Source organism: Lemur catta, chromosome 2 (assembly GCF_020740605.2).
Source record: "Lemur catta isolate mLemCat1 chromosome 2, mLemCat1.pri, whole genome shotgun sequence".
In the NCBI taxonomy this organism is placed as follows: Eukaryota; Metazoa; Chordata; class Mammalia; order Primates; family Lemuridae; genus Lemur; species Lemur catta.
The window spans coordinates 34,868,017-34,893,797 of NC_059129.1; the positions used below are offsets into that span (position 1 = coordinate 34,868,017).

The 25,781-nt window shown below is 56.1% G+C and overlaps 3 protein-coding genes across 12 annotated transcripts; 2 read left to right on the top strand and 1 right to left on the bottom strand.

Annotated features, from left to right (window-relative positions):
* On the top strand, positions 1-6,183 carry PRSS53 (serine protease 53). Of its 2 annotated transcripts, XM_045543288.1 has the most exons (11): positions 1-958; positions 1,880-1,900; positions 2,007-2,169; positions 2,439-2,520; positions 2,638-2,994; positions 3,154-3,373; positions 4,124-4,274; positions 4,360-4,604; positions 4,688-4,833; positions 5,391-5,607; positions 5,885-6,183. In XM_045543288.1, the coding sequence occupies exons 1-11, from the start codon at positions 901-903 to the stop codon at positions 5,902-5,904; spliced, it is 1,680 nt and encodes a 559-aa protein (XP_045399244.1). In that variant the 5' UTR covers positions 1-900; the 3' UTR covers positions 5,905-6,183. The 2 variants fall into 2 exon arrangements, with proteins under 2 accessions (XP_045399244.1, XP_045399243.1); XM_045543287.1 differs by having other exon boundaries at positions 2,439-2,994.
* Positions 6,177-15,134, bottom strand: ZNF646 (zinc finger protein 646). 4 transcript variants are annotated; one of them, XM_045543278.1, is made up of 2 exons: positions 8,014-15,134; positions 6,177-7,300 (listed from the first exon to the last, which is right to left on the bottom strand). In XM_045543278.1, the coding sequence occupies exons 1-2, from the start codon at positions 13,349-13,351 to the stop codon at positions 7,290-7,292; spliced, it is 5,349 nt and encodes a 1,782-aa protein (XP_045399234.1). In that variant the 5' UTR covers positions 13,352-15,134; the 3' UTR covers positions 6,177-7,289. The 4 variants fall into 4 exon arrangements, with proteins under 4 accessions (XP_045399234.1, XP_045399233.1, XP_045399231.1 ...); XM_045543277.1 differs by having other exon boundaries at positions 7,962-14,692; XM_045543275.1 differs by lacking the exon at positions 6,177-7,300 and having other exon boundaries at positions 7,781-13,430; positions 14,664-15,134.
* Positions 15,118-25,292, top strand: ZNF668 (zinc finger protein 668). Of its 6 annotated transcripts, none has more exons than XM_045543281.1 (4): positions 15,639-15,729; positions 16,211-16,451; positions 22,312-23,430; positions 23,855-25,292. In XM_045543281.1, the coding sequence occupies exons 3-4, from the start codon at positions 22,784-22,786 to the stop codon at positions 25,065-25,067; spliced, it is 1,860 nt and encodes a 619-aa protein (XP_045399237.1). In that variant the 5' UTR covers positions 15,639-15,729; positions 16,211-16,451; positions 22,312-22,783; the 3' UTR covers positions 25,068-25,292. The 6 variants fall into 6 exon arrangements, with proteins under 6 accessions (XP_045399236.1, XP_045399237.1, XP_045399242.1 ...); XM_045543286.1 differs by having other exon boundaries at positions 22,762-23,430; XM_045543280.1 differs by lacking the exon at positions 16,211-16,451 and having other exon boundaries at positions 15,118-15,729; positions 22,762-23,430.
* The last annotated feature ends 489 nt before the right edge of the window (positions 25,293-25,781 follow it).

Consider the following 25,781-nt stretch of genomic DNA (forward strand, 5'->3'; position numbering starts at 1 on the left):
ACCCTATCTCCAAAAAGAAAAAAGAAAATGTGTGTTAACTCATTTAGTCCTTATAGCCATTTATAAGGTAAGTATAACTTGATGAGGAAACTCAGTTACAGAGAGGCTAAGCAAATTGCCTAAGATCACACAGCTGGTGCCAGGAGTCAGGAAGCTCTCAGGATGTGAATCCACTTGGGCCCTCTGGCTCCAGCTACTATGCCCTAACCCTACCCACAGCTGCCTCGTGCTGGGGTCAGGGTTCATGAACAGTCTGGGTTGGCCTGAGTTTGGAGTCAGGAAGAGAAGAAGGAAGCACCCTGAGTTTTCTTACCACCTGACTGAAAGGCTTCCAACACCTGCAAGAAAGGTGGGCACCACGGTAACTGTTTCTCGGGAGGGCAGCAGGCCCAGAGAGGCACTGGGGTTTGCCAAGGCCCCACCCCTCAATGCCCAGCCTTGCACACACTGCCTCTGGCATGGACACGAGGAGAAGGTATGTGAAACCCACTTGGCCCTGGCCTGGGAGAATGGCAGGGAGCCAAAATGAAAGGTGGGAACAGTTCCAGGATGATGGTTCCAGGCTGGGAGTGAGTTTGCTGTATGCCAGGCCGTAGTCTAAGCATTTTTACATTTGCAGCAACTCTGAATTTTCTAGGTGAGGCACAGATAGGTTAACTCTCCAAGGTCACTCAAGTAGTAAGTAGGGGAACTCTGGCTCCATGGCTGAAGCCCAGAGACGGGTAGAGACCACTTCAGGGTCACATAGCCACAGCCCCAGAGCTAGGAGCTGCTGGCTCCCTGCCAGCCCAGGAAGGCAATGACACCTGACTCCTGGCCAACTGGGGGTGGAGCAGAGGTGGAGCCCGGAGACCCAGGTGGCCTCTCAGAACCAGAGCACAGGCGGCTGAGTGCAGCAGCATGAAACCGAGCTGGGGACCGGGGCTGCTCATCCTGGGAGTCGTGGTCCTCACAGAGGGTAAGCCACCTGTGTGAGGGAGGAGAGAGTGCTATGACGAGGGTGCAGGGGCCACCTCCTGCCCCGGCAGCCCCCGCAGCTTGGTCCACAGCGGGGAGCCTGCCTGAGGGCCACCAGTCTGCCTGTGGCGACGAGGTATATGGGGCCACCTGTGTCAAAACAGGTGGGATTGTCTCGGGCTGGGTCAGCGTTTGTGTGTGCAGGGACCATCCACAGCTGCCTGTGTGTGCATACCCTGGGCCCTGTCTGACTCTGCTTACAGAACAACCTCAGGCAAATTCTGGGCCCCCTGGCCTCAGTCTCCCTTTCTTTACCTCCGTCCTGTCTCGGCTGTCCTGGCCCAGATGTTTCACAGGTGTATTTGTGTGTGCCCGTGAAGGGGACAAGGCTGAGCAGGGACCCTTTGGGAGGACCTCTGGCGGTTTCTGGGAAGGTGCGGGAATTTGAGTCCTTAGAACAGGGGTGAGGTCTCAATTTCTTGGGGCCCTCCCCAACTTAGACATGACGCAGGCCTCTAATCCTTCCTTTTAGGCCTCCACAGCTTAGGGGACAATTAAGCTAATGCTCTGCACTCACACAGGCTGTCCCCCTGACTCAGCGGCGGGGACAGGAGTTGGGGATTCTAAAGCCTGGAGGAGGATTGGCCTGGGCCCAAGCTGAACCCCAAGCCCTGCTCCTCGGGCCCAGGAGTGCTGAGCACAGCTGAGGGAGGAGAACTAATTACTGAGTATATGCTGAATAGGTTCCAATAAAAGCTGTTTCTTGACCTCACATAAATATTTTCATTTTGGGAGGGGCTGGTGAGGTAGCCATCGAGTCATGGCCAAAGACCCGGGCCCCCCCCGCCACCTACCCCGTCCGTGGAGCCTGGGCCAGGCAGGTGAGCCTCCCCCAGCTCTCACTGCATCTCTCTCTTCCCAGGTCTTCAGGCAGCTCAGCGTGGTAAGCTCTGGGGTCGTGGGCCCTGGGCCTTACTGGGTCTGGGGTGGGTCTGGGTGAGGTCAGGAAGGGGGTCTCTGCTGTCAGCGTGACCCCCTCCTCTCCACAGCCTGTGGGCAGCGTGGCCCTGGCCCCCCCGACCCTCAGGAGGGCGACACAGTACCTGGCGAGTGGCCCTGGCAGGCCAGCGTGAGGAGGCAGGGAGTCCACATCTGCAGCGGCTCCCTGGTGGCAGACGCCTGGGTCCTCACTGCTGCCCACTGCTTTGAGGAGTGAGTCATGGTTGGGGACAGGCACGGTCTCTGGCTTCGGGGGTGCACAATTTGTCTCCAGGCCCCACAAGACTGGCCCTGTCCCTAGAATAACAATAAAGTACCGTTTATGGAGAATCATATTATCAAGTTAATCTTAACAAAAACCTTTCACAGAGAAAACTGAGATTGAGAGGAGGGAAGGACCCGTCTTCCCCCTGTGCTATCTCCCATGGTGTCACTGTCTCCCCTTGCACTCAACAGCCCGGGCCTTGCCCTTCCCCTTCCAGGGCAGCAGCAACAGAACTGAACTCCTGGTCGGTCGTCCTGGGTTCTGTGCAGCGTGAGGAGCTGGGCCCAGGGGCTGAGGAGGTAGGAGTGACGGCCTTGCAGCTGCCCAGGGCCTATAACCACTACAGCCAGGGCTCAGACCTGGCCCTGCTGCAGCTCGCCCGGCCCGCAACCCACACACCCCTCTGCCTGCCCCAGCCAGCCCATCGCTTCCCCTTTGGAACCTCTTGTTGGGCCACTGGTTGGGATCAGGATACCAGTGACGGTAAGTGCTGTCCCAGACTGAAGCCCAGAGGAGCATTCTGCTCCCCCAAGGTCACACAGTGTCAGCTCCCACCTGTCCCAGCTCCTTTGCCTCCCAGAGCCCAGACTCTGCCCCCAGCCCCTTCTCTCTCACCAGCTCCCGGGACCCTGCGGAATCTGCGCCTGCGCCTAATCAGCCGCGCCACATGTAACTGTCTCTACAACCGCCTGCACCAACGGCTGCTGGCCAACCCGGCCCGGCCCGGGATGCTGTGTGGGGGTGCCCAGCCTGGGGTGCAGGGGCCCTGTCAGGTCTGACAGTTGGAAAGGGGAAGGGAGTAGAAGGGGAGGGGCCCAGCCTTGGGCTGGGGCCTCGACCCACAGCGATGGGTGGAAGGGCTGCAGTCAGAGGGCAGTCTGCACGAAGCTGGGATTCAGGTGTCCGTCCTTGGCTCTGCTGCCTGGCTCCAGGGAGATTCCGGGGGCCCTGTGCTGTGCCGAGAGCCTGATGGACGCTGGGTTCAGGCTGGGATCATCAGCTTCGCGTCAAGCTGTGCCCAGGAGGACACTCCCGTGCTGCTGACCGACATGGCTGCTCACAGCTCCTGGCTGCAGGCTCGAGCTCAGGGCGCAGCCTTCCTGGTCCAGAACCCAGAGCCCCCGGAGACAAGTGATGAGGACAGCTGTGTAGGTATGAGCAGGCGGTGCTGGGAGTGGGACATGTAGGTGGAAGCCACGGTGAAATAAACATCAGTTCAGAATAGAGAAGTGATACGGGGTGTCCACACGCTGCCAAGGGCTAACGAGGACACGATTAAGGCCCCTTTCAGCCCCTGGGATGGGAACAGTCCCATTAGGGCTGAAAGACATAGACGCTTTGGAACTTCACAGGTTTGGAGTTTAGGTAAGAGGAATCTCTGAAACCTGACTGAAGGATTTGGGGGAAGATGCAAGCTTCCAGGCAGGGACCCGGCAAGACTTGACAGGGCAGGGCTCCCAGTCAGAATTATGGCATTAAGTGACTGACATGCAAATCCAATGCAAAGTAAATTCTGAGAAGGAAGTTATATCTTGATGGTAAGAGAAGCACTAATGAGCCAGGAATACTGGAGCCAGTCCCAGCCTGGAGGGTACAGACGGGTGGGGCCAGGGAGTCGTGAGTAGGACCATTCCGTGAGGCTGGGATGGGGTCCTGTGAGACTGTCTGGGTTAAAAGCTCAGCCTCTGGCTTTTGAATCCCAAGTCTGCTCCTTGCCTGTGGTTACAGAGCTAGAAAGTCACTTAATCTCTCTGGAACTTTGGTTACCTTCAGTAATGAGGGTAAAAAATTTAAGGATATTGGGAGGATTGAATAGAAAGTAGGAAGTGTTTACTTACCACAGGGCCTGGCACACAGTGAGCACTTAATAAGGAGTCAGATGATGTAACGCATCTGTTTCAGCCTGTGGGTCTTTGAGGAGAGAAGGTCCCCAGGCAGGGGCCCCTTCCCCATGGCCCTGGGATGCCAGGCTGAAGCACCAGGGGAAGCTGGCCTGTGGCGGAGCCTTGGTGTCAGAGGAGGTGGTGCTGACTGCTGCCCACTGCTTCATCGGGTGAGCCATGTATCCCTTTCCTTTGTGCCCCCTGCCCCTGATGGCAGCTTTGTCACCCAGTGCTGCCGATGCTGCCTCTACACAGGCGCCAGACCCCAGAGGAGTGGAGTGTAGGGTTGGGGACCAGACCAGAGGAGTGGGGCCTGAAGCAACTCATCCTACATGGCGCCTATACTCACCCAGAGGGGGGCTATGATGTGGCCCTCCTGCTACTGGCCCAGCCAGTGACACTGGGCCCCGATCTGCGGCCCCTCTGCCTGCCCTATGCTGACCACCACCTGCCTGATGGGGAACGCGGCTGGGTCCTAGGGCTGGCCCGCCAAGGAGCAGGTATGCAGGACCAGGGCCACTGGGAGCTGTCCATCCAGCCTAAAGGCTGCTGGGGCAGCTGGGTCTTTTCCCTTGCCCGACAGGAATCAGCTCCCCCCAGACAGTGCCCGTAACCCTGCTGGGGCCTAGGGCCTGTAGCCGGCTACACACAGCTCCTGGGGGTGACGGTAGCCCCATTCTGCCAGGGATGCTGTGTTCCAGTGCAGTGGGTGAGCTGCCCCAATGTGAGGTGAGCTCCAGTCCCCCAAACCTTACCCAGCAGACCCCTGGCGTCTCCTCGCCCTGTAGTTCAAGAAGAGACCTTCTGAGCCAGGTGCGGTGGCTCCTGCCTGTAATACCAGTGACTTGGGGGTGGGGCTGAGGTGAGAAAATCACTTGAGTCCAGGAGTATAAGACTAGCCTGGGCAATATAGCAAGACCCCATTTCTAGAAGTATTTTCTTTTAATTAGCTGGGCGTGGAGGCGCACACCTGTAGTCCTAGCTACATGGTAGGATGAGGCAAGGGGATCACTTTAGCCCACAAGTCCAAAGTTGCAGTGAGCTATAATCATGCCACTGTACTCCAGCCTGGGCAACAGAGCAAGACCCCCCTCTCTAAAAAAACAAAAAGAGACAAAAGACACCTTCTGCCAGGATTGGCCTCCAGCCCTGCCTCTCACCTGAGACCAGGCTTTCTGCTAACTGGCCCCCAAGCAGCCAGAGCTTCAGCCCTTAGTCCCCTCTGCTGCACCCCACAGCTGCCTAGGAGGAAGTGGAAGTCACCCAGTGTCACTTGACCCTGACAGGGCCTGTCCGGGGCACCACTAGTACATGAGGTGAGGGGCACATGGTTCCTGGCTGGGCTACACAGCTTTGGAGATGCCTGCCAGGGCCCTGCCAGGCCCGCGGTCTTCGCAGCACTCCCGGCCTATGCGGACTGGGTCAGCAGTCTGGACTGGCAGGTCTACTTCGCCGAGGAGCCAGAGCCCGAGGCCGAGACTGGAAGCTGCCTGGCTAACATGAGTATGTGGCCCTGGGGTCTCCCTGCCAGACCTTTCCCCTCCAGACCCTTCTCTCTCAGTCTAGGGAAAGCACTGTTCTGGGCGCCTCTGGCTGCCCTGGGTGGGGTTCAAATCCTGGTTTTTGTCACTGTGTGACTTGGAGCAGGCCTCTTACCTCTTTGAGCCTCAGCACTCTCTCCCATGTCATGGGGGCCAAGATAGAGCCTATTCCTTTGAGGGAGGGAGCAAAGTTGAGGATGAAACCAACCCCACTCCTTCTTCCTCTCTCTCCCTGACAGGCCAACCAGCCAGCTGCTGACGCACAACTCTGAGAACACGGCCAGGCAGTTCTTGCCTCACCGCCCCTGTGCCTCCCCATCCCTGACCCACGTGTGGCTCCAGGCACAGGGGCAGACCCCAAAGCCCAGGTGGCTGTGGGAAGAAACCCGCCCAGAACCAGACGCCCCCACGCCCCACCCTGCAGGACAGGGATGCCGCCTGTGACGCTCCCACACCAGCCCTGCTGTTCCGTGCAGGCATCCCAGCTTCCCCTACCCTTCCTCCTCTCGGACACAACCACGCCAGGCACAAGTTTTGAAAATTTGTTTTTTTGGGGGGAGCAATTTTCCTTTTTTTAAAACTTAAATAAATTGTTACAAAATAGACTTTAAAAAATAAGTTACAAATTGTAGCAAAAGTCTCTCCTTCCACAGGCAACATTCCCACCCATGGCGCTCTGAATCGGCCTCTCCCTGGTGTTGGAATCTGGCTGGTGAGGCCGGCACCAGGAAGAGCATGGTGACAAAGGCTGGGGGAAGAAGGTCCTTCAAGGACAGGGACATGAGGAACGCCCCACCCCCTTCGTGGGAAAGAAGCCAGAGTCGGGTCCTCTTCACACAAGGAGAGGAGAGATGGGGATGCCCAAACTACTCCTGAGCGAAACGTAGAGACCAAGCCCCTCCCTGCCTGCACCCCCCCCCAATATTCTGATCTTTGGAGACTTGAAGTTCAGAGGGAGAAGCTGAGGTCTGCAGGCCACTGGGGTGAAGGGTCCAGGAGAGGGGTCATGGGGGTGGGTGGATGGGGCAAAGACAAGTCCCCCTTGCCCGCCGCTGGTGCCACTGGGGCTCCTGGGGAGAGAGAGACGTCACTGACTGAGGGGCAGACCCTGCACAGCTTGTAACCCCGCCACCAGCCCTGTGGGCCACTCCCCCCTGCCCACACATGGCCCCAGAGGCCTGTTGGAGAACCTGGGAATCCTAGGACTCCCAATTATTTTCCCAGCTGTGGCTACCTGGCTCCTCAATCATTTCCCTTGAGGTCACAAGAAATCTTTTTATCATGAAAGCCATCGCTTAGCTCTCAGGGGACTCTCACCCACCATCCCTCCTTCCCTGACGAGTGCTGGTCAAGGGCCCACCGACTCAGGTACACCCACCCCTGGGGGCTGCTAGATGGAATGGGTCCGCGGAGAGAGCACGCCCCCTGCTTGCAGAAGGCGCAGGCTGCCCCACTCCTCCACAGCCGCTCTGCAACAGGGCAGGGTGGAGGCCACTCTACAGGAGATCCCTCTGATAGGAGATGTGAGACAGGGGCTAATGACTGTTGTTGCTACAGCTGGGCCTGGGCTTCAAAGAAACAATTATCTGTGACTCAGTCCTCCTGGTAAAGGTGCACAGCGGGGGTGAAGGTGGGAAGGGTGGTTTAGTTGGATCCTAAAAAAAAAAAAAAAAAACATGCAGCAGAGGGAGGAGAAGAAAGGGGTTGAATAAAGAAAAGGAGAAGAGACATCGGCAATACTGATAGGAAAGGAACAGCGGTCTAGTTTTCAAGAAAGGAGGAGGGATAGAGACAAAATGTAGGAAGAGGGACAGGGAGTTGGGTGCCAACCAGTGACCCAGTTTCTGTGGCCAAGTCAGCAGTGAAGCCATAAAGGCCATGCCCCATTCCTCATCCCCTGGCTCCCTGCCTGCCCTAGGAAAGAACAGAACCCAGACCAAATCAAAGGCTCCATCTTTTTCTGGAAATCATTACTTCACTGGCTGAAGCAGGAGGGTTTCCAGATGTGGTAGCCAGATGGTACCCACCTACCTCCCCTCAAACAGAAAGACCATTCCTCTTTGGCTACAGCAAAGCTGAGGAGCCCTAATAGCTGCCCCTCCCGCTCACCACCCCCACCCCGGCGCCGCCCCGACCCACCGTGCCATCTGACCTGAGGTGCAGATCTCGGCTGCTGCAAAGGCGGCATCCTCACACTAGTTTTGTCACTCCATATGCAAGCCCCCCGCTGCCTTGAGATCCTCATGACTCTCTCCTCTCATCCCATGCTCCCCCACCCACCTTGGGGCCTGATTTCACCCTCCACTGTGTGCCCACCTTCTTTTAGGACCCTTCAATCCTTTGCCAGAGCCCGCTCATGCCCCCGTACCAGAGCTGGCCACTGTCCATTCTTCCTGGTGCTGCTGCTGGTGCTGCAGGAAGCTGATTCGGCGGCGGAAGTGGCGGGGACAATGGGGGCAGGTGAAAGGCCCCTCCCGGGGTGCATGGACCCGCCCATGGCCCTCCAGTCGGGCAGCTGTCCGGAAGGCCTTGCCACAGATACTGCAGCGGTGACGCTTGGGGTCCGTGTGGGTCCTGCCATGGTTCTTAAGAGAAAGCAGGTTGGGTAGAAGTTTGGGGCACAGGGAGCAGGGATACAGTCCTGTGGTGTGGGCCTTCTGGTGGTTCAGCAGGCTGCCAGCATGGCGGTAGGAGCGCCCGCACTGGGCACAGCAGAAGGGCCGCTCCTTGTCTTCAGCCACTGTGGACTTTGCTCCTTGTCCTCCACTAGCTCTCTCAGCATTCTCTCCTGAGGGTCTGGGGATTTCTGATGGGGCCTCTTGGGCTTTCCCTTGACCAGTAAGACTCATCTTGTCCTCCACAGTCCCAGCTTTGGGACCTCTAGCCTCCTCTGTCTGGGCTGGCACCTGACTGTGGTCCCCAGCATGAGTCTGCAGGTGGCTGGCCAGTTCATGGTGGGACTGAAAGGCCTTGCCACAGTCAGGGCAGGCAAAGGTCTGGGCATCTATGTGGTTGTGGCTGTGGCTCTTAGTGGCCACAGGATTCAAGAACTCCTTGGAGCAGAGCAGGCAATAGTGTCGGGCTGCCCTGTGGGTATTCTGGTGGTTCAAGGGGCTACCAGACTGGCAATAGGTCTTGCCACATAGGCTGCAGGAAGAGGGGTGGCTCTCTGGCTGAAGCTGAGAGCTGTTGTCTCCATTGTCCCAGCTACCCATGTGACTCAGACTAGGTCCATTGGACTGGGTGTCACCAAGGTGGCAAGGACTCTGGGGGACACTGTCCTCTGACTCATCTGGCTTGGTCAGTACCTGACTCTGAGAAACCCAACTTCCTTCGTGATTCACCAGTCCCCTGTCTCCTTGCCACCCATCTGCCTTCCCCCTGCCCCAGGACACTGACTCTGTGGCTTCTGAATCTGCTGCCCTGACGGGGCGCTGACTGTGCTCCCCTGGCCTCACGGCTCTGTCCTCCAGCTGGGGTACTGACTCAACTCCACCTGATCGGCCCCCTAGAACCTGGTCATTGGCCAGGTTCCCCTCACTGCCCTCTGTGCCATTTGGGCCCCCCAGACCACTGGCCAGCTCCCGTTCTGTCTTCTCCTCATGCTCTCGCAGGTGCCGCTCTAAAGATCCCCGGCTAGGAAAGCCGTGGCCACAGAGGGCACAGCGCACAGCCGACCGCCGGGACCGTCCAGCCCGTCGCCGCCGGCTCTCTGAGTGCAGCCTTTGGTGGTCTTTCAGTGCCATGCGGTTGGAGTAGGTCTTGGGGCAGGTGGGGCAGCTGTACTGGCCTGTCTCATGGCTGCGCCGGTGGTTCAGGAGGCTGCCAGCGTGGCGGTAGGTCCGTCCGCACTGCCCACACCGAAAAGGCCGATCTTCCCGAGTCAGTTTTCGGGTACCCCCACGCCGCTCAACGTGCACCCGCTGGTGGCTGGCCAGCTGTTTCCGAAGGCGGAAGGCCTTCCCACACTCACTGCAGCGGAAACGGCGGGGATCTGCGTGAATGCGCCGGTGGTTCTTGAGGGACATGAGGTTTGAGAAGCCCTTGGAGCAGGCCTGGCAGCCGAAGTGGCCAGTCTGGTGGCTCTGCCGGTGGTTGATGAGGCTGCCAGCATGCTTGTAGGACCGGCCACACACCTCACAGCTGAAGGGTCGCTCAGAGCTGGCCTCAGTCTGGCAGCCCTTCTCTGCGGTTTCTAGCCTTGGTTCTGTCTCCTCTCCTTTCACGGTGGTCTCCTCCCATGCCTCCTCTTTCACTCTTGCCACCTCCTCCAGGGGCTCCAATTTAAGTTCTTCCTGCAGCTTGTCTACTTCTGCCAGCCCTGGCCCCTCCTCTGCTACATTCTGGGGCTCGCTGATGCCTCCTGCCTCTGCAATGGGCCCCACCTGGGGCTCTGAGCCTTTGCAGCGAGGGTGGTTCCGTAGGTGATTACGGTAGGCAGCCAGGTTGGGGTAGCAGCGGGAGCAGACGGGGCAGATGAATTCTCCAGTCTGGTGGATCTTACGGTGGTTCACCAGGCTGCCCCCATGGCGGTAAGTCTTGCCACACTGGTTGCAGCGGAAGGGGCGGGGCTGAGCCTCCAGCAAACTTTCACCACCCTGCACACAGAAGCTGTTGGCCACTGTGGCACCTACTCCCTCTTCAGACTTCGTGTCTCCATCCTCTCCAGAGACAGAGGTCACTGCGCCCTTCAAGACACCACCTGCAACCATCTCTGTGGCATCACCTGACGCTTCCAAGGGGCTGGGAGCCTTGTCTGTGCTAGGCCCAGAACTTTGACTCTGGTGGTGACGCTCCAGGCTCCCTAGGTCATCATAGGTCTGACCACAGCAGCCACAGATGTGCCCATAACCTGCTCCATCCAGCGCCTCCACCTCCCGCTGCAGCTGATTCAGCAGCTCTGCTTCTGAGAGCTGCAGTGGTGGGCTCTCGGCAGAGGCAGCCTCTGCTGCTCCTTCCTCTTCGCCCTCCTCCTCTGATCCCTCAGTCATGCCAGAGGAGTTGTGAGCCTGGCGCCGGTGAAGCCTATAGCCTGCCCGCCCGGGAAAGATCATGCCACAGAGGCAGCAGAGGAAAGGCTGTGTTGAGGCTGCCTCCCCGGGCCCATGGTTCTGGAAGTGGCTGCGTAGGGCAGGCAGAGAGTCAAACTCCTTTGGGCAGAGGGAGCACTGATAGATGCCTGGTGGGTGGCAGGGCCTGTGGCTCAGCAGGCCAGTGGCATGGGGGAAAGAATGCCCACAGTCAGAACATGTGTAAGCATCCTCAGCCTGCCAGCTGGCAACAGCTTCCGCAGAGCAGGAAGAGGGATGGGGCTGGCCAGTGAGTGGTTTCTGGTCTTTGTCCACCCCAGTGAGGCCATCGCAGAAGCGAGTCCCGTTGCTTCCTTCATCGCCTGGAATATCCAAGTTGTCAAGGAAACAGGCCTCCTTCCTTTCCAGTCCTTCCTCAGTGCCTCTGTTCTTCTTATCACCCTGGAAACAGGACTCATCCCTCTCAAGCCCACACTTGTCCCCTTTAGATTCAGCCTGCAAACAGTCCCTACTACTTTCCCCTTCGGCCCCACAAGGACTTTCCCCTGAAGGGTCTTGGGGAGAGTCCAGACTCTCATTGTCTTCCAACTCGTGGGCCCAGTTCTTCCCCAACGGGAGTTTGCCTTCTCCCCCCGCATCAGCACTGCCGGCCTGCTTCCAGTGCTGCTTGCTCCGCCGCCGACTGTGGCGTCGCAAATGGTTCTTCATGGCAGCCATGGTGTGGAAGTGCTTGGCACAGGCCCCACAGCTGAAGTCCCCTGTCTGGTGGGTCTGCCTATGGTTGATAAGGCTACCAGAGTGGCGATAGCTCTTTCCACAGTCTCGGCAGGCAAATGCCCGAGAAGGCAACACCTTGGTATCTGTCCTGCTATTTTCCCCTTCCTCATGGGTCAGGCCATGATGCTCAAGGCTCTTGGTGTCTTCAAACAGCATCCCACAGATGCTACATATCTGTGGTGCTCTCCTATCTGCTACTGGGGGGATGTGAGTGGTCTCCTCTTCATGTTTGCACACATGCTCCTGATCTGTGTGTGGGGCTGCCTCTGCTCCCACTGGGTCAGGTAGGAGTTCCACCTTGAGGTGGCAGGGAGGACCCTCAGTTCCTGGGTCTGCAATTCGGCGAGCAGCCTTGCAATGTACCCGCACATGGTTGCGCAGGGCCATAAGGTTGGGGTACTTGCGGGGACAGAGTGAGCACTGGTACTCCCCTGTCCGATGGCTGTGGCGATGGTTCACCAGGCTCCCTCGGTGGCGGTAAGCCCGACCACACTCATTGCACTTATAGGGCCGATGGTCCAGCATAGTGGTGGGGACCTCTTTCTCTTTGTGGGCAGTGTCAGCCAGCAGCAGGGAAGCTGGCGGCACTGATGGCCGACCATCTTCCCCAACTCCTTGCCGGGGTCTGTGGTGAGCCCGCACGTGGTTTCTGAGGGCAGCCGCATTGAACAGCTGCTTAGAACAGATCGAACAGGGATAGACACCTGTCTGGTGGCTCTTTCGATGGTTGATGAGACTCCCAGCATGGCGGTAAGTACGCCCACAGTCCCCACAGCGGAAAGGCCGGTATTCTTCCAGGCCACTGTCCTCTAGCTCCCCAGAAGTGCTCAGTTCCCCGGAGCCGTTCAGCATCTGTGTACTACGGAGTTGGTCTGGGCTGCTCTCTTCTATGTGCCCATTGGTGGTGGGAATCCCTTTCTCTTCCCATGGTGGCTCCTGCTTTTCACCTTCATGGGACTGCTGGTGTTCTAGCAACTCCCGGGGGAGCCGGAAAGCACGAGGGCAGTGGGGACAGTGGTAAGGTCGATACTGGGCATGGAGTCGTGAGTGGTTCTTCAGAGCCATGAGGTTAGAGAATTCCTTGAAGCAGATGGCGCAAGGGTAGACACCCAGGGTGTGGCTCTGGCGATGGTTGGTGAGGCTCCCAGCATGCTTGTAGGTCTTGCCACACTGACTGCACTTGTACCGCCGCTCGTCCTCAGCAGGAGGGGACTGAGTGGGCTCTTGGCCTCCTGTGAAGTTCACTACTGATTCAGCCAAGTACTGTTCTAAATTGCTAAGAAGGCTGCTGGCTGGGGTGGGGAGAGGTGGGGCTCTGGCAGAGTTGGTGGCAGGCCCCCAGCCCTCTGCAACCTCCCCAGGATCTGGCTGGCTTTCCCAGCCTTCTCTTTGTCCAATGGGTGGATCTTCCCAAGTACCCGAAGCTGCCCTGGGGTCAGGGCCAGACTCACAGTCAGGTGTCTCTTCGGTATGTTTTGTCTGGTTTTCCCAGCCTTCCCCAGGGCCAAGCCTCTGGCCCCAAGAGTTAGCAGGCACTGTCTCACCCTGGAGGCATGGAGTGGCTTCTTTGTGACGTGGGGGTCTGCGCCTGCGGCGGCCCTCAGGAGCATGAGTCCTCATGTGGCTCTTGAGAGCCATGGGATTGGTGAAGTCCTTGCCACAAGTGGTACAGGGAAAAAGGCCAGTCTCGTGGGTCCGGCGGTGGTTGACTAGGCTCCCTGGGTGACGGTAGCCCCGCCCGCACTGTTGACAACGGTAGGGCCGAGGGACACTGTCAGCCTCCTCACTGTCCTGGTTGGGAGATGGATGGAGCAGTTCTCGGTGCCTTGACAGTTCCGGGAGGCTAGGAAAGTGGCGCTGACAGTCGGCGCAGCTGAGTGAGAGGGGCGTGTCCTCCATGGGGCAACGTGGCAGAAACCTGAAAGTTCAGGAGTAGACAGGTGGCAGCAGCATCTTCTTCTGATGAAGGGATTAAGGCCTAGGAAGAGGGGGCAGTGGTCAAAAGGAAGACCTGAATTAACCTTGCCTCTTGGCTCTCTGAGCAACAAGTTCATCTGAGGCTACTGAGAGGTTTCCCAAGCATCAGTGTCCAAGGAACCTGCTTTCTACTACATCTAACCGGGAGGCACCACCATTTAAGGCCTCCCTGTGCATAAGCTCCCCCAAAAGAGACCTACTTAGGCTTAAGCCATCCCTAGAAGTATAGATAAGGAAACCAAGGGATGAAACCTACTTCTTTTTATTTTTAAAATGTTTTTAATGCCCACCCTAGTTTGTCCTAAGAAACCTACTTCTGATCACAGATCATGTATTATCATGTTCCTCAGACCAGATCCAGAAAGTATTACTGTCCCTAACCCTGTGCTCTCTATAATTCTGAAACAAAATTTCCTGCGATATCTTACAAGGAAACCAGAACCTTTTTTAGACCTTTCAACAAGAGAAGTCCAATCCTTCCTCCTTCACCCTTCCGCTAAATAGAGTAGCCTAGAAGTACTGAAAAAGCAGATACTTTCTCCAGTTGACAACTGAGGACCTGAGAGGAAAGGTTAGAGGTTCCCTTCAGGGAAAGGGCTATCTTGTTCCCCTGCCTGTCCTAGTCTTTTCAGCATCACAAGGCCTCCTTTCCGAAAGACTCTCTTGGCCACTCCCTTTACCTACTTCCTCCGAACCCAACTATCTTTCATCTTGGAAATCCCATCCCATTTCAAGGTGGACTTTCACTTCATTGCCTACCTTTTTCTCTCCCATGGCTTCTTACCTTACCCTCATCACCCTTTCTCATTTTCTCTTCTGCCCCCTCTCTTAATACTGATGATGATAACAGGAACTCATGCTGAGTATTACCATGTGCCAGGCACTGTGCTAAGTAAAATATATTATTTGTGTCACTTAATCCTCACAATACACTGCAATGCCTGTTACCGCAGTTTACACATAAGCAAACCCACTGAGGCAGTCTTCATTCCAAGCCGTTGCTCTGTCAATAGCAGCCCCTGGTGCCACCGGCATCACCTTGTCCTTCTCCAACTCTTGACTCTTCATGCCCATGGGACCCCAACACAATTGCTATCCCCGACTCTAAACCTCCTCACTGAACCTGCCCCTCCGAACTCTCACCTCACAAAGAGTCCCCGCCCATAATCAACCACCAATGAAGTTCTCTGACCTCACTTATCTCCTCTGCTAATTTCCTCTGAGGACCCCCTACCTCTCATCGGCTGCCCTTTCTGTTCCCGCCGCGGGCGCGTCCGTTGGGGACCCTGAACGAGAGTGCGCCTGCGCACTGGGACGCTTACCCTAACTGCAGCCGCGCGCCCCAAGGGGCGGCTGGGGGGGGGGGCTCTCGCGCTCCCACACAGGCACACTCTGCCAGGGTTCCCGGGAGGCGGGAGGGGAGGAAAAGACGGAAAGGAGAAGGGGAAGGGGAAAGAGGAAACAAGGAGAGGGAAGAGGGCGCAGCTGGCACGAGCCAGGAGTCTACCCCCAGCTCCGCGGACACTACACTTCCTATTGTTACTAGGAAACAGGAAGTGTCCTTGGTGCAAAAGCTTCCCCGAGAAACTTCCGCCTTGGGAACACTTCCTGTCCCGCCTCCAAGCAGCCTTTCGACAGAGACTCACTTCCGGCTCTGGGTTCTAGCTCGGCACGACTCTGGCTCCGCCCACGTAGGTCGCAGAGGTGAGCTTGATGCACTACCTTAGCCACACTTCCGGCAAGGGCTGCTAAAAATCATTTCGGTGCACATTGAATAAGTGCATAAGGAAGAAAGTATTCTGCAGCCCTGGCCACAGTATTTTGCTGACACTTTTCGGGGGACTCCCTGACTCTCCCCAAGACAGACAGGGGAAGCTTCATTAAATCCACTCCTCGCTATTAAAGGAAATGTTGTGGAATATAAGCGGATTTAGGTACTACGGAGCTTGAGCATGGCCTTGCTGTCCTCCCACCTTCTAGTGCTTGGAGACACTTCCGGTGGCCTGTCCCAGGCTAGGAATAGCCAGGTGTATACCATCAACCTGCATGGCGTCTCGTCACCTTAGCACGCCCAGAGTCCTCTTACAAGATATGTCCCCGCCACCACAGGCTGGAGGTTTCCCCGTAAATTTTTCCTTCCTCCCTAGCCGGGAAAGCTCCTTTCACTTCCGCTCGCCGGCCCCGCCTCCCCCTCCCCCCCCCGCTGGGTCCTAGCGCCGGCCCCTCTCTAGCAGCGTCCCGGGCTCCGTCAGAGCGAGAAGCCGCCGCTGACACCACGGAGCCAGCCCAAGTCCGCTCAGGTAGGAAACGCCTGCAGGAAGCCGCGGGAGCCCTGGATGGCCCCCGCGCGGACGCGAGCCAAGGTAGCCTCAGTTTCCCTGTGGGCACCTAGAGCAGACTGTGTTGGCCAGGCGCGAGCAGCGCGGGCGGGGCGGGTGGTGAGCGGCCCCAGGCGGGCTCCGGGCCCAGCAGGTCCTAGAACCCGCCGGTTGTCTCCGCTGGCCGGCTGCTGCGGACGCCTAGGCTCGGCCAGCGCGGCTGCCGACCTTGCGCGGTGCGGGCCCTGGGGTCCTAGAGCCCGCCATGTTGCGAGCTTTTGTCCCAGCTGCGCGGCCTGCCTAGCAAGGTATCTGGCTCCTGTGGCCTCCCTCCCCGGCCGAGGCCCTGGCCACCCCTCCCGCGGTCCTAAAGAACGCCATCTTGCAAGCCTTTGTCCCACCTTCGGCCCTCCGTCCATTCATTTGTTCATTCCCTCATTCTTCCTTCATTCCTTCTTGCTAGGTTCTCCGAGGCTACGTTTTCCGAGGGCTTATAACCAGACTAGTCAGCCCAGCGTCTTGCCCTGCAGGGGCTGCCTGCCTAGCGGGGGTGCCGACATAATACACCGTTGCAGGGAGAGAGGAGGAGTTGCAGGGAGCAAGGAGCGCAGGATTTCTGCAGCCGGCCCTTCATCAGCGTCTCTCGTAGGCCCTAACGCCCTTCAAACTCCCACATGCTTCAGGTGCCCCATTTTACTGACGAGGTAACTGAGGCCCAGAGCGCCGTACGGCCCTTACCTCTACCGCCCATTAAGTACTCCTGAGGGCACTGGGGAAAGAGGGTATTTGAAGGATGTAAAAGAGTTTTCCCATGGGATAAGGCAATCAAGGGCTCCTAAGGAAGAGGGAATTGAATTGCATATAGGGGTGGGAAGTGGCTGGAGCTTGGATCGCTGTTGGGAGGGAGACACTGCTGCTCTAGCTGAGTCTGGAAAGTAGGTTGGGATCAGGTTGTGAACTGACCAGGTTGGAAGCCTAGGAGATAATTAGCACTCACCTCTGCACAGTTCTCTCAACCACCAGATTTGTCATGGCCTGTGAGGCTTGTGTGGTGACTACTTGTTTAGAGATGGGGAGACTGAGATGACTTCTTTTTCACCTCATCCCTGCCCCAGGGTCCTACCCTAAGCTTTTTGGGAATTGAATCTCTGCATCCCTGGTGAGACAGCAGAACTTTATCCCCCTCTCAAGCCAGTACTGAAGCAAAGACAGAGTTCCATCACAAGAGTGAGCCCACTGTAGGACACTGGAGCAACAGCTGGACCTTATGAACTTGGAAAGGCAGAAAATTTCAGTTAATAGTTATTGGCCAGGCATGGTAGCTCACACCTGTAATCCCAGCACTTTGGGAGGCTGAGTAGGAAGGATTGTTTGAGTCTGGGAGTTCAAGGCCAACCTGGCCAACATAGTGAGACCCCATCTCTGTAAAAAATATGAAAAATTAGCCGAGAGTGGTGGTGCACACCTGTAGTCCCAACTACATGGGGAGGCTGAGGCAGGAGGATCACTTGAGGAACTCAGGAGTTTGAGGTTGCTGTGAACTATGGTCAGGCCATTGCATTCCAGCTTGGGCAACAGAGAGAGACCTTGTCTCTGAAAAAAAAAATAGTTATTGATGGACACTCTCACAGACTCCTACCATGGGGAAAGCAGAGGCTATAGATCTGGGTTCCAGTTGCATCTGAGGTGATTCCTTCCGTTTGTTTTGAGTCACCAAAGAGGGTTCTGGGTGTGGAGAATGCAGATAGTCAAAGTTTCCTGGCTTTTTGCCAGAATGGACTCTGGTGCTGGAGACAAAGAATTAACTACCAAACCATAAGACGTGTAAGTGCTAGCAAAGCAGTAGTCAGGGAACAGAGTGCAGAAATTTGGGAGTCTGACCACCTGGCTTTGAATACTAGCTGTGACCATGACTAGATTCTTTGTGGTGTCACTTCTTTTAAGAACACTAATCCTGTTGGGCCAGGGCCTTACTCTTATTGCCTCATTCAATCTTAATTACTTGCATAAAGACCTTATCTCCAAATATAGTGAGAGTCGGGATTAGGGTTTCAATGAATTTGGGGTGGGGGAGACACAAACATTCAGTCCATAACAAAGTTCTAGGCAGCTATGAGATTAGCTGGAGTAGCTTGAGTAACATGCATAAAATGCTTAGAATGACACCTGGCCCATGGTAAGCTCGCAAGGACTTTTATCCAGATGACATCATAAAGGAAATTAAAGAGGAGGGGATAGAGAGTGATTGGCCGGGTTAAAGATAGTATTAAGAGAGGTGGTCAAGGCTGGGCCTGGTGGCTCACGCCTATCATCCTAGCACTCTGGGAGGTTGAGGCGGGAGGATCGCTTGAGCTCAGGAGTTCAAGACCAGCCTGAGCAAGAGCGAGACCCCATCTCTTCTAAAAAAAAAAAAAAGAAAGAAAGAAATTAGCCAAACAACTAAAAATAGAAAAAATTAGCTGGGCATGGTGGCGCATGCCTGTAGTCCCAGCTACCAGGGAGGCTGAGGCAGGAGGATCGCTTGAGCCAGGAATTTGAGGTTGCTGTGAGCTAGGCTGATGCCACGGCCCTCTAGCCCAGGCAAGATAGTAAGACTCTGTCTCAAAAAAAAAAAAAAAAAAAGAGGCGGTCAAGAAATCCCTCTTTGAGGAGGTGACAGGGAGTTGAGACACAGATAAAATCCAAGAGACAGCTACACAAAGATCCTAGGAGAATAGGTCTGCCAGAGGGAACCGCTAGTGCAAAGGCCCAGAAGCAGGAAGGAATTTGGCTGTTCAAGGAGATAAAAGGGCCAGTGTGGGTGGAGACTGGTGAGCCACTGGGATAGGAGTGAGAGGTGAGGTAAGCAGGAGTTCAACGGTTCAGGGCCTTGCTGGCCATGGAAAAGATACTGGTCTTTCTCCTGGGAGCAGTGGGAAGTCTCATGATTTGGCTAATAAACCATGAGTGAATGAAGGCTGTAGAGAAAGGGTCTAGCCCAGGAGCCAGAAGACTTGGGTTTGAGTCCTATGTGTACTTGTGCAAGTTTTTTCCCTTGTGGGCCTTAATCTCAGCAACTGAAAAAGAGGTATAGTAAAAATTAAAAATGGCTCTCTCCTAGGAGCTTGTGAAGACCTAAGGATGTGTGTTTGGTTCCTAAGTGTTGGTTGGAATGATCCAGAGAGTGTGTTTAAAGTCCAGATTCCTGAGTCCTACCTAAAGCTCCCTGAATGATTATTCTGATGCAGGGAGTTCACAGAACTGACTTGGAGAAACATCACTTTAGGGAGTGGTGGGTGGAAAAGGCCTTATAAACGGTGAAGTGTGGGGTTAATGGTGGGATTTTTGGCAGAGGCCTAGCCTACCTGGCCCTCTGTCCATGCAGCTGGGCATCTGCTGAGACCAACCTGGCACTCCCTTACCTTTTCCCTTGCGAAGTGCCTTAGCAGAAGGGATTTAACCCTCCAGCTACCTGGCATCTGGTTCACAGGTAGGAAGACTGAGGCCCAGAGCTGGGAAGGAGCGGTACAGAGGCCAGAGCTCAGAGCTGATGGGCCAAGCACTCTGAGAGGGAAACAGACGCACAAAGGGTGCCGGCTCTTGTCTCAAGGCAGTTCTGCAGGGATGAGAGAAGACACAGATAAAACCTGAGCTTAGGGTTCTTGTCACTGTGGGACAGCAGACAAGTCTGAGAGGTCCCCAGACCACTGAACAAGGGCCCAACAACTGAAGGCAAGTTAAACACCTGGATTTACATCCCAGCTGCATGACTGGGTCACTGTGTAACCATGGGCAAGTCACTTAGCTCTTGGAATATCAATTTATTCATCTGTAAAATGGGGACATAATCCTTATCTCAGGAAGATATAAGAGAATTAAATAAAGTAGCACACTCAGCAAAGTATCTGGCTCTGAGAAGACTTAATAATTAAGGGCAGTAATTATTCTTCTCTCATTTAATCCTCATCTAACTCTGTGAGGTAAGTACTATTATTACCTCCATTTTTTAGATGAGAAAACTGAGGTTCTAAGACATGTAGTAAATCGCACATGATCACATCAGCTGGGAAGTGATGGAAGCAAGATTCAAAGCCAGGCAGTCTGACGTCAGAGGCTGTGCACTTGACCACAATGCTATACTATTGTTCTGGACCTCAGTCCCCTTATCTATGAAAAGGGAATAACAGAGCTTTTCTCATGGTGTTGCCATGAAGGGTAAATGAGTTAATACATGTAAAGAGTTCAAGGTACTTGCCAAATAGGGATTTGGCAAGTGCTCATTAAATGTGAACTATCGTTTTTATTAAAGTGAAACTTTATCAGGCAAACTCTCCAGAGATGGTCTGAAAGGGAGCTAGTGAGTGCTTCATCCAGAGATAGGGAGGGAGCCCCTTGAAACTGTAGGAGGAATTCAACTCATCGGGAAGGTTAGAACTCAAGCCCTTTAACTCATATTCAAGCCCCAGGATTTAGAGGGAAAAGTGAAATAACCAAGCTGAGGATAGAATTGAATTGTGTTGCATTGGGGCCAAAACCCAAAGGGGAGATGCAGAAAGAGCTTCCTGGGGGAAGTAGGGCTTAAATGAAGGATTGGTAGGATTTGGAACAACCAGGAAGGACCTGGGAACTTGCATGCTGTGATAGAAGCCATGGAAATTTCTTGAGCAGGGGAGAAGAAGCATCACATAGTTTTTTTGGTTTTTTTGTTTGTTTGTTTGTTTTTTGTTTTTTTTGTTTTTTTTTTTTTTTTTGAGACAGAGTCTCACTCTGTTGCCTGGGCTAGAGTGCTGTGGTGTCAACCTAGCTCACAGCAACGTCAAACTCCTGGGCTCAAGTGATCCTCCTGCCTCAGCCTCCCAAGTAGCTGGGACTACAGACATGCACCACTGTGCCCAGCTAATTTTTGCTACATATTTTTAGTTGTCCAGCTAATTTCTTTCTATTTTTTCAGTAGAGACGGGGTCTCACTCTTGCTCAGGCTGGTCTTGAACTCCTGAGCTCAAACAATCTGCCCACCACGGCCTCCCAGAGTGCTAGGATTACAGGCATGAGCCACCGCGCCCAGCCAGCATCACATAGTTCTTTAGAGCAGCAGTCCCCAACCTTTTTGGCACCAGGGACCAGTTTCATGAAAGAAAATTTTTCCACAGATGCAGATGGGCGGAGGGGTGGGGGTGGGGGTGAAGGGGGATGGTTTCAGGATGATTCAAGCACATTACATTTATTGTGCAGTCAAACCTCTCTGCTAATGATAATCTGTATTTGCAGCCGCTCCCCAGCGCTAGCATCACCGCCTCAGCTCCACCTCAGATCATCGGGCATTAGATACTCATAAGGAGCCGCAGCCTAGATCCCTTACATGTGCGATTTATGCATTTTACGGTAGGGTTCCCACTCCTATGAGAATCTAACCCCTCCCATCTGACAGGAGGCAGAGCTTATGCAGTGATGCCAGTGATGGGAGCAGCTGTAAATACAAACAAAGCTTCACTGGCTTGCCATCACTCACCTCCTGCTATGCGGCCTGGTTCCTAACAGGCCGTGGACTGGTACCAGTCTGCGGCCAAGGGTTGGGGACCACAGCTTTAGAGAGAAGACTCTGGCTGCATGGGGGAGTGCGGGGGTGGGGTGGGGGGGACAGTGTGTAGGACTGAGGCAGCAGAAGTGTGCTGACTGTAAGGGTACAGCCCTTTCCACTCATCCCAGGGGCTCCTGTGTCCTCCCTGGGTTAGCCAGGTTAAGCTGCTTCTACAGCTTTCCTGGAGTAAGGGGCCTTGAGCCTCTATCTGTATTTCCCCCAGCGCCCTCCTGGCTCAGCTCAGCTCCATCTTCCTCCTTAACCCCAACGTCATAACTTAGAAGCCACCAACCCCTGAGGTGTACAGATGAGGAAACAGGCCTATGAACATGTACTGATTTCACTGAGGTTTCCTAGCAAGTTATCTACAGGGCTGGAAGTAGAACCTAGGCCTCCTAGCCTCTGTGCACACCTGGCTCCCCCTACCTCCCCTAGCAGCAGCTGCCCCACACTCCTTAAGTGGATCTGCCATAATCCTCTTCCCTTCATCCCCCAGGGAGGATGAGCTGGTGTTAAGACTAATGCAGCCATTAATCCTATTTGCTCCCGGCCATGATCCCCAGGAACAGATGGGTGGAGGATGTCTGGGTTCTGGATCAGAAAGTAGGGACCTCAGCTACAGCTGGTATCCCAGGCCACGTTAGATCAGATACATTGATTATGACTCAGAAAGAGGCTTCTGGCTGCTAGCAGTGGCTCAGGCTGCCTTGACAGAGAGTGAGCTCCCCATTACCAGAGTTATGGGAGTAGGAGCCCAACAGGGATTCCAGAACACAGGGTGGACCAGGATTCCTGTCTGGGGTGGAGTGCCTTACAGCTGTGTAAGGCAAGGATTCTGTGTAAACAGTTGCTGTCTCTGAGAGCTCACCAACCAGAGAGGAAAAACAGAACGTACATGCTGGGGACCTATCACTTCCAGACAGTGCCAACTACCACATTTAGCCCATTGGCTCCACCCTCTTCTGGTCCCAAGTCTGTCTTCCCTGGGCACTTGTTGACTTTTTCAGGCCAGGCCCACATCTGGGTACCCTCTGCATCTGCAGACCCTTCGTCCTGGCACAGTCCTTGGACACTGAGCTGAAGAAGGAAGATGGTGAGACAGATGGAATCTGGGCCTTCTGGGAATGCCACAGGGTTTGGAAAAGTTCAGAGGTTGAGGGGGGAAGTGCAGGTGGACCTTTTGTGACCCTAGCCTCTTCTCTTAGTGCCTCTGAGGTCACCTGGTCCAACTCTTTTTGTCAAGGAGCAGATCAGAGAGGAAACGTGAATGCAGGTGTCAGCCGGGAATGCTTGGCAGGAAGGATGTGGGGGTTCTGTGGTTCAGGCTGAGCAGCCCTAAGTGGGAAATGCAGATATCATACCTTCTGAGGCCTTAAGAGAGTTTTCATGAGGAGAGAGGGTGGCCTTGAAGAAGTGCAAAGGGATATGGCTTTGGTCTAACTTTGCTTCGCTTGCAGAGAAGCCCCGCCCACCAAGGCCATGGAGGTGGAGGCTGCAGAGGCCCGGTCCCCAGCCCCCGGTTATAAGCGCTCCGGCCGCCGCTATAAGTGCCTGTCATGTACCAAGACATTTCCAAATGCGCCCAGGGCAGCGCGCCATGCTGCCACACACGGGCCTGCAGACTGCACAGAGGAGGTGGCTGAGGTGAAGCCAAAGCTGGACACAGAACCCAAGGCAGAGGAAGCCAGTGGCGACAAGGTGTCAGGTTCAGCCGCTAAGCCTCGGCCCTATGCGTGCCCGCTGTGCCCCAAGGCCTACAAGACAGCACCCGAGCTGCGCAGCCATGGGCGCAGCCACACGGGCGAAAAGCCCTTCCCATGTCCTGAGTGCGGCCGCCACTTCATGCAACCGGTGTGCCTGCGCGTGCACTTGGCCTCACACGCTGGCGAACTGCCCTTCCGCTGCTCGCACTGCCCCAAGGCCTACGGCGCGCTCTCCAAGCTCAAGATCCACCAGCGCGGTCACACAGGCGAGCGGCCCTACGCCTGCGCCGACTGCGGCAAGAGCTTCGCTGACCCCTCGGTGTTCCGCAAGCACCGGCGCACACACGCGGGCCTGCGGCCTTACGGCTGCGAGCGCTGCGGCAAGGCCTACGCCGAGCTCAAGGACCTGCGCAACCACGAGCGGTGAGGGCACTCCCTGGGGCGGGGGCAGCTGTAACCGGTGGGGCAGGGGGCTGAGTCTCAAAGAGCGGATCGAGCCCATGGGAAGGTGGCGGGGCCGCTGGGGCGGAGGGCTGGGGCGCAGTTGCAGTTGGTGCCCCTGCTTGGCTGGGGCGGGGCAGACCGGCCTGGGACAGAGCTCTGAGGACTGGCGGGGTCAGAGCGGCCCAGGTTCCTGGCTTTGAGGTTGAATAGAGGGTCCTTGGTGAAGCCCAGGAGATGTTCCAGCCTGAAGGTTTCTTACTCTGGGGTGCCGCCCTGTGGCTCTTAAGGGATTGGGCCTAGGCCCCAGGGATGTTCGGGGGACCCCTAAAGTGCATCCCAGGCAGGCAGCGGGGGCAGGTGATGGGTCTGTCACCTTCATGCCCTGTCTAACACGCCCCCGCAGGTCCCACACAGGTGAGCGGCCCTTCCTCTGCTCCGAGTGTGGGAAGAGCTTCTCCCGCTCGTCCTCACTCACGTGCCACCAGCGGATCCACGCGGCGCAGAAACCCTACCGCTGCCCGGCCTGTGGCAAGGGCTTCACGCAGCTCAGCTCCTACCAGAGCCACGAGCGCACGCACTCCGGCGAGAAGCCCTTCCTGTGCCCGCGCTGCGGCCGCATGTTCTCCGACCCGTCGAGCTTCCGGCGCCACCAGCGGGCGCACGAGGGCGTGAAGCCCTACCGCTGCGAGAAGTGCGGCAAGGACTTCCGGCAGCCGGCGGACCTGGCCATGCACCGGCGCGTGCACACCGGCGACCGGCCGTTCAAGTGCCTGCAGTGTGACAAGACGTTTGTGGCGTCTTGGGACCTCAAGCGGCACGCGTTGGTGCACTCGGGCCAGCGGCCCTTCCGCTGTGAGGAGTGCGGGCGGGCCTTCGCCGAGCGAGCCAGTCTCACGAAGCACAGCCGGGTGCACTCGGGTGAGCGCCCCTTCCACTGCAACGCCTGTGGAAAATCCTTCGTGGTATCCTCGAGCCTGAGGAAGCACGAGCGGACCCATCGAAGCAGTGAGGCCGCAGGGGCTCCCCCACAGCAGGAGCTGGTAGTGGGGTTGGCGCTGCCCGTGGGCGTGGCGGGTGAGGGCTCCGCCGCCGCGGCAGCCGGGGCCGGGCTGGGGGAACCTCCCGCCGGGCTGCTGGGGCTGCCCCCGGAGTCTGGCGGGGTGATGGCTACGCAGTGGCAAGTAGTGGGCATGACGGTGGAGCACGTGGAGTGCCAGGAGGCTGGTGTGGGGGAGGCTGCTGGTGCCCTGGGAGGGACAGGCGAGGTGGGGGGTGAGGAGGTTGACGAGAAGCCCCCCCAGTTTGTGTGCCGCGAGTGCAAGGAGACCTTCTGCACACTGACGCTGCTGCGGCGGCATGAGCGCTCACACCCGGAGCTCCGGCCCTTTCCCTGCACCCAGTGCGGAAAGAGCTTCTCAGACCGGGCTGGGCTGCGCAAGCACAGCCGTACCCACAGCTCTGTGCGCCCCTACACCTGCTCCCACTGTCCCAAGGCTTTCTTGAGTGCCAGCGACTTGCGCAAGCATGAACGCACCCACCCTGTGCCCATCGGGACCCCCACGCCCCTGGAGCCCCTCGTGGCTTTGCTAGGAATGCCTGAAGAGGGGCCGGCCTGAAGCCCATGGCCCCCAGTCCACCACACTTCCAGGAGCCCAGCACCCACGGGGTGCCTCCTGAGCCTCCTTTTGCCCCAGCTCACTCTTAAGACTCCAGATCCTTGCCCCTGGGCAAGTAGCTCACTTGTTGCCCAGCTAAGAGAGCTGTGGCCGGTGGAATCTGGCAGCAGCTGTGAGAGACGTGAGGCTCTCTGAGCAGCACTCATTAAAGCTTTCACTTTGGCACTAGCTTGTCTCTGTGTTCTGGTTGGCGGGGGTGGGCATCAGATAAGGTTCAGTGGAGACCCCTAGATGGGCATATTAGAAACTGGGAGGGCATTTGGACACATTGTTTTCCAAAGTATGTTTGGCGATGTTTTCTGACAGAGGGTTCCATGGCCAGGTAAGTACAGGAAATTCCCTGTGCCCTTCTTGGGGATTCTTGATCAAAAAATGTGTTGCAGATATTGATGTCTTGCAATGTATAAATCTAGCTTTGTTTACCTCGTACTTATTTGACCATGGAAACCTTTTATTGAGTAGTTCTACTTCTTTTTTTTTTTTTTGACAAGGTCTTGCTGTGTTGCCCCACTAGAATGCAGTGGCCTCGTTATAGCTCACTGCAACCTCAAACTGCAGGGCTCAAGCAATCCTCCTGCCTCAGCCTCCTGAGTAGCTGGGACTACAGGGATGAACCACAATGCCCAGCTAATTTTTCTATTTTGTGTAGAGACA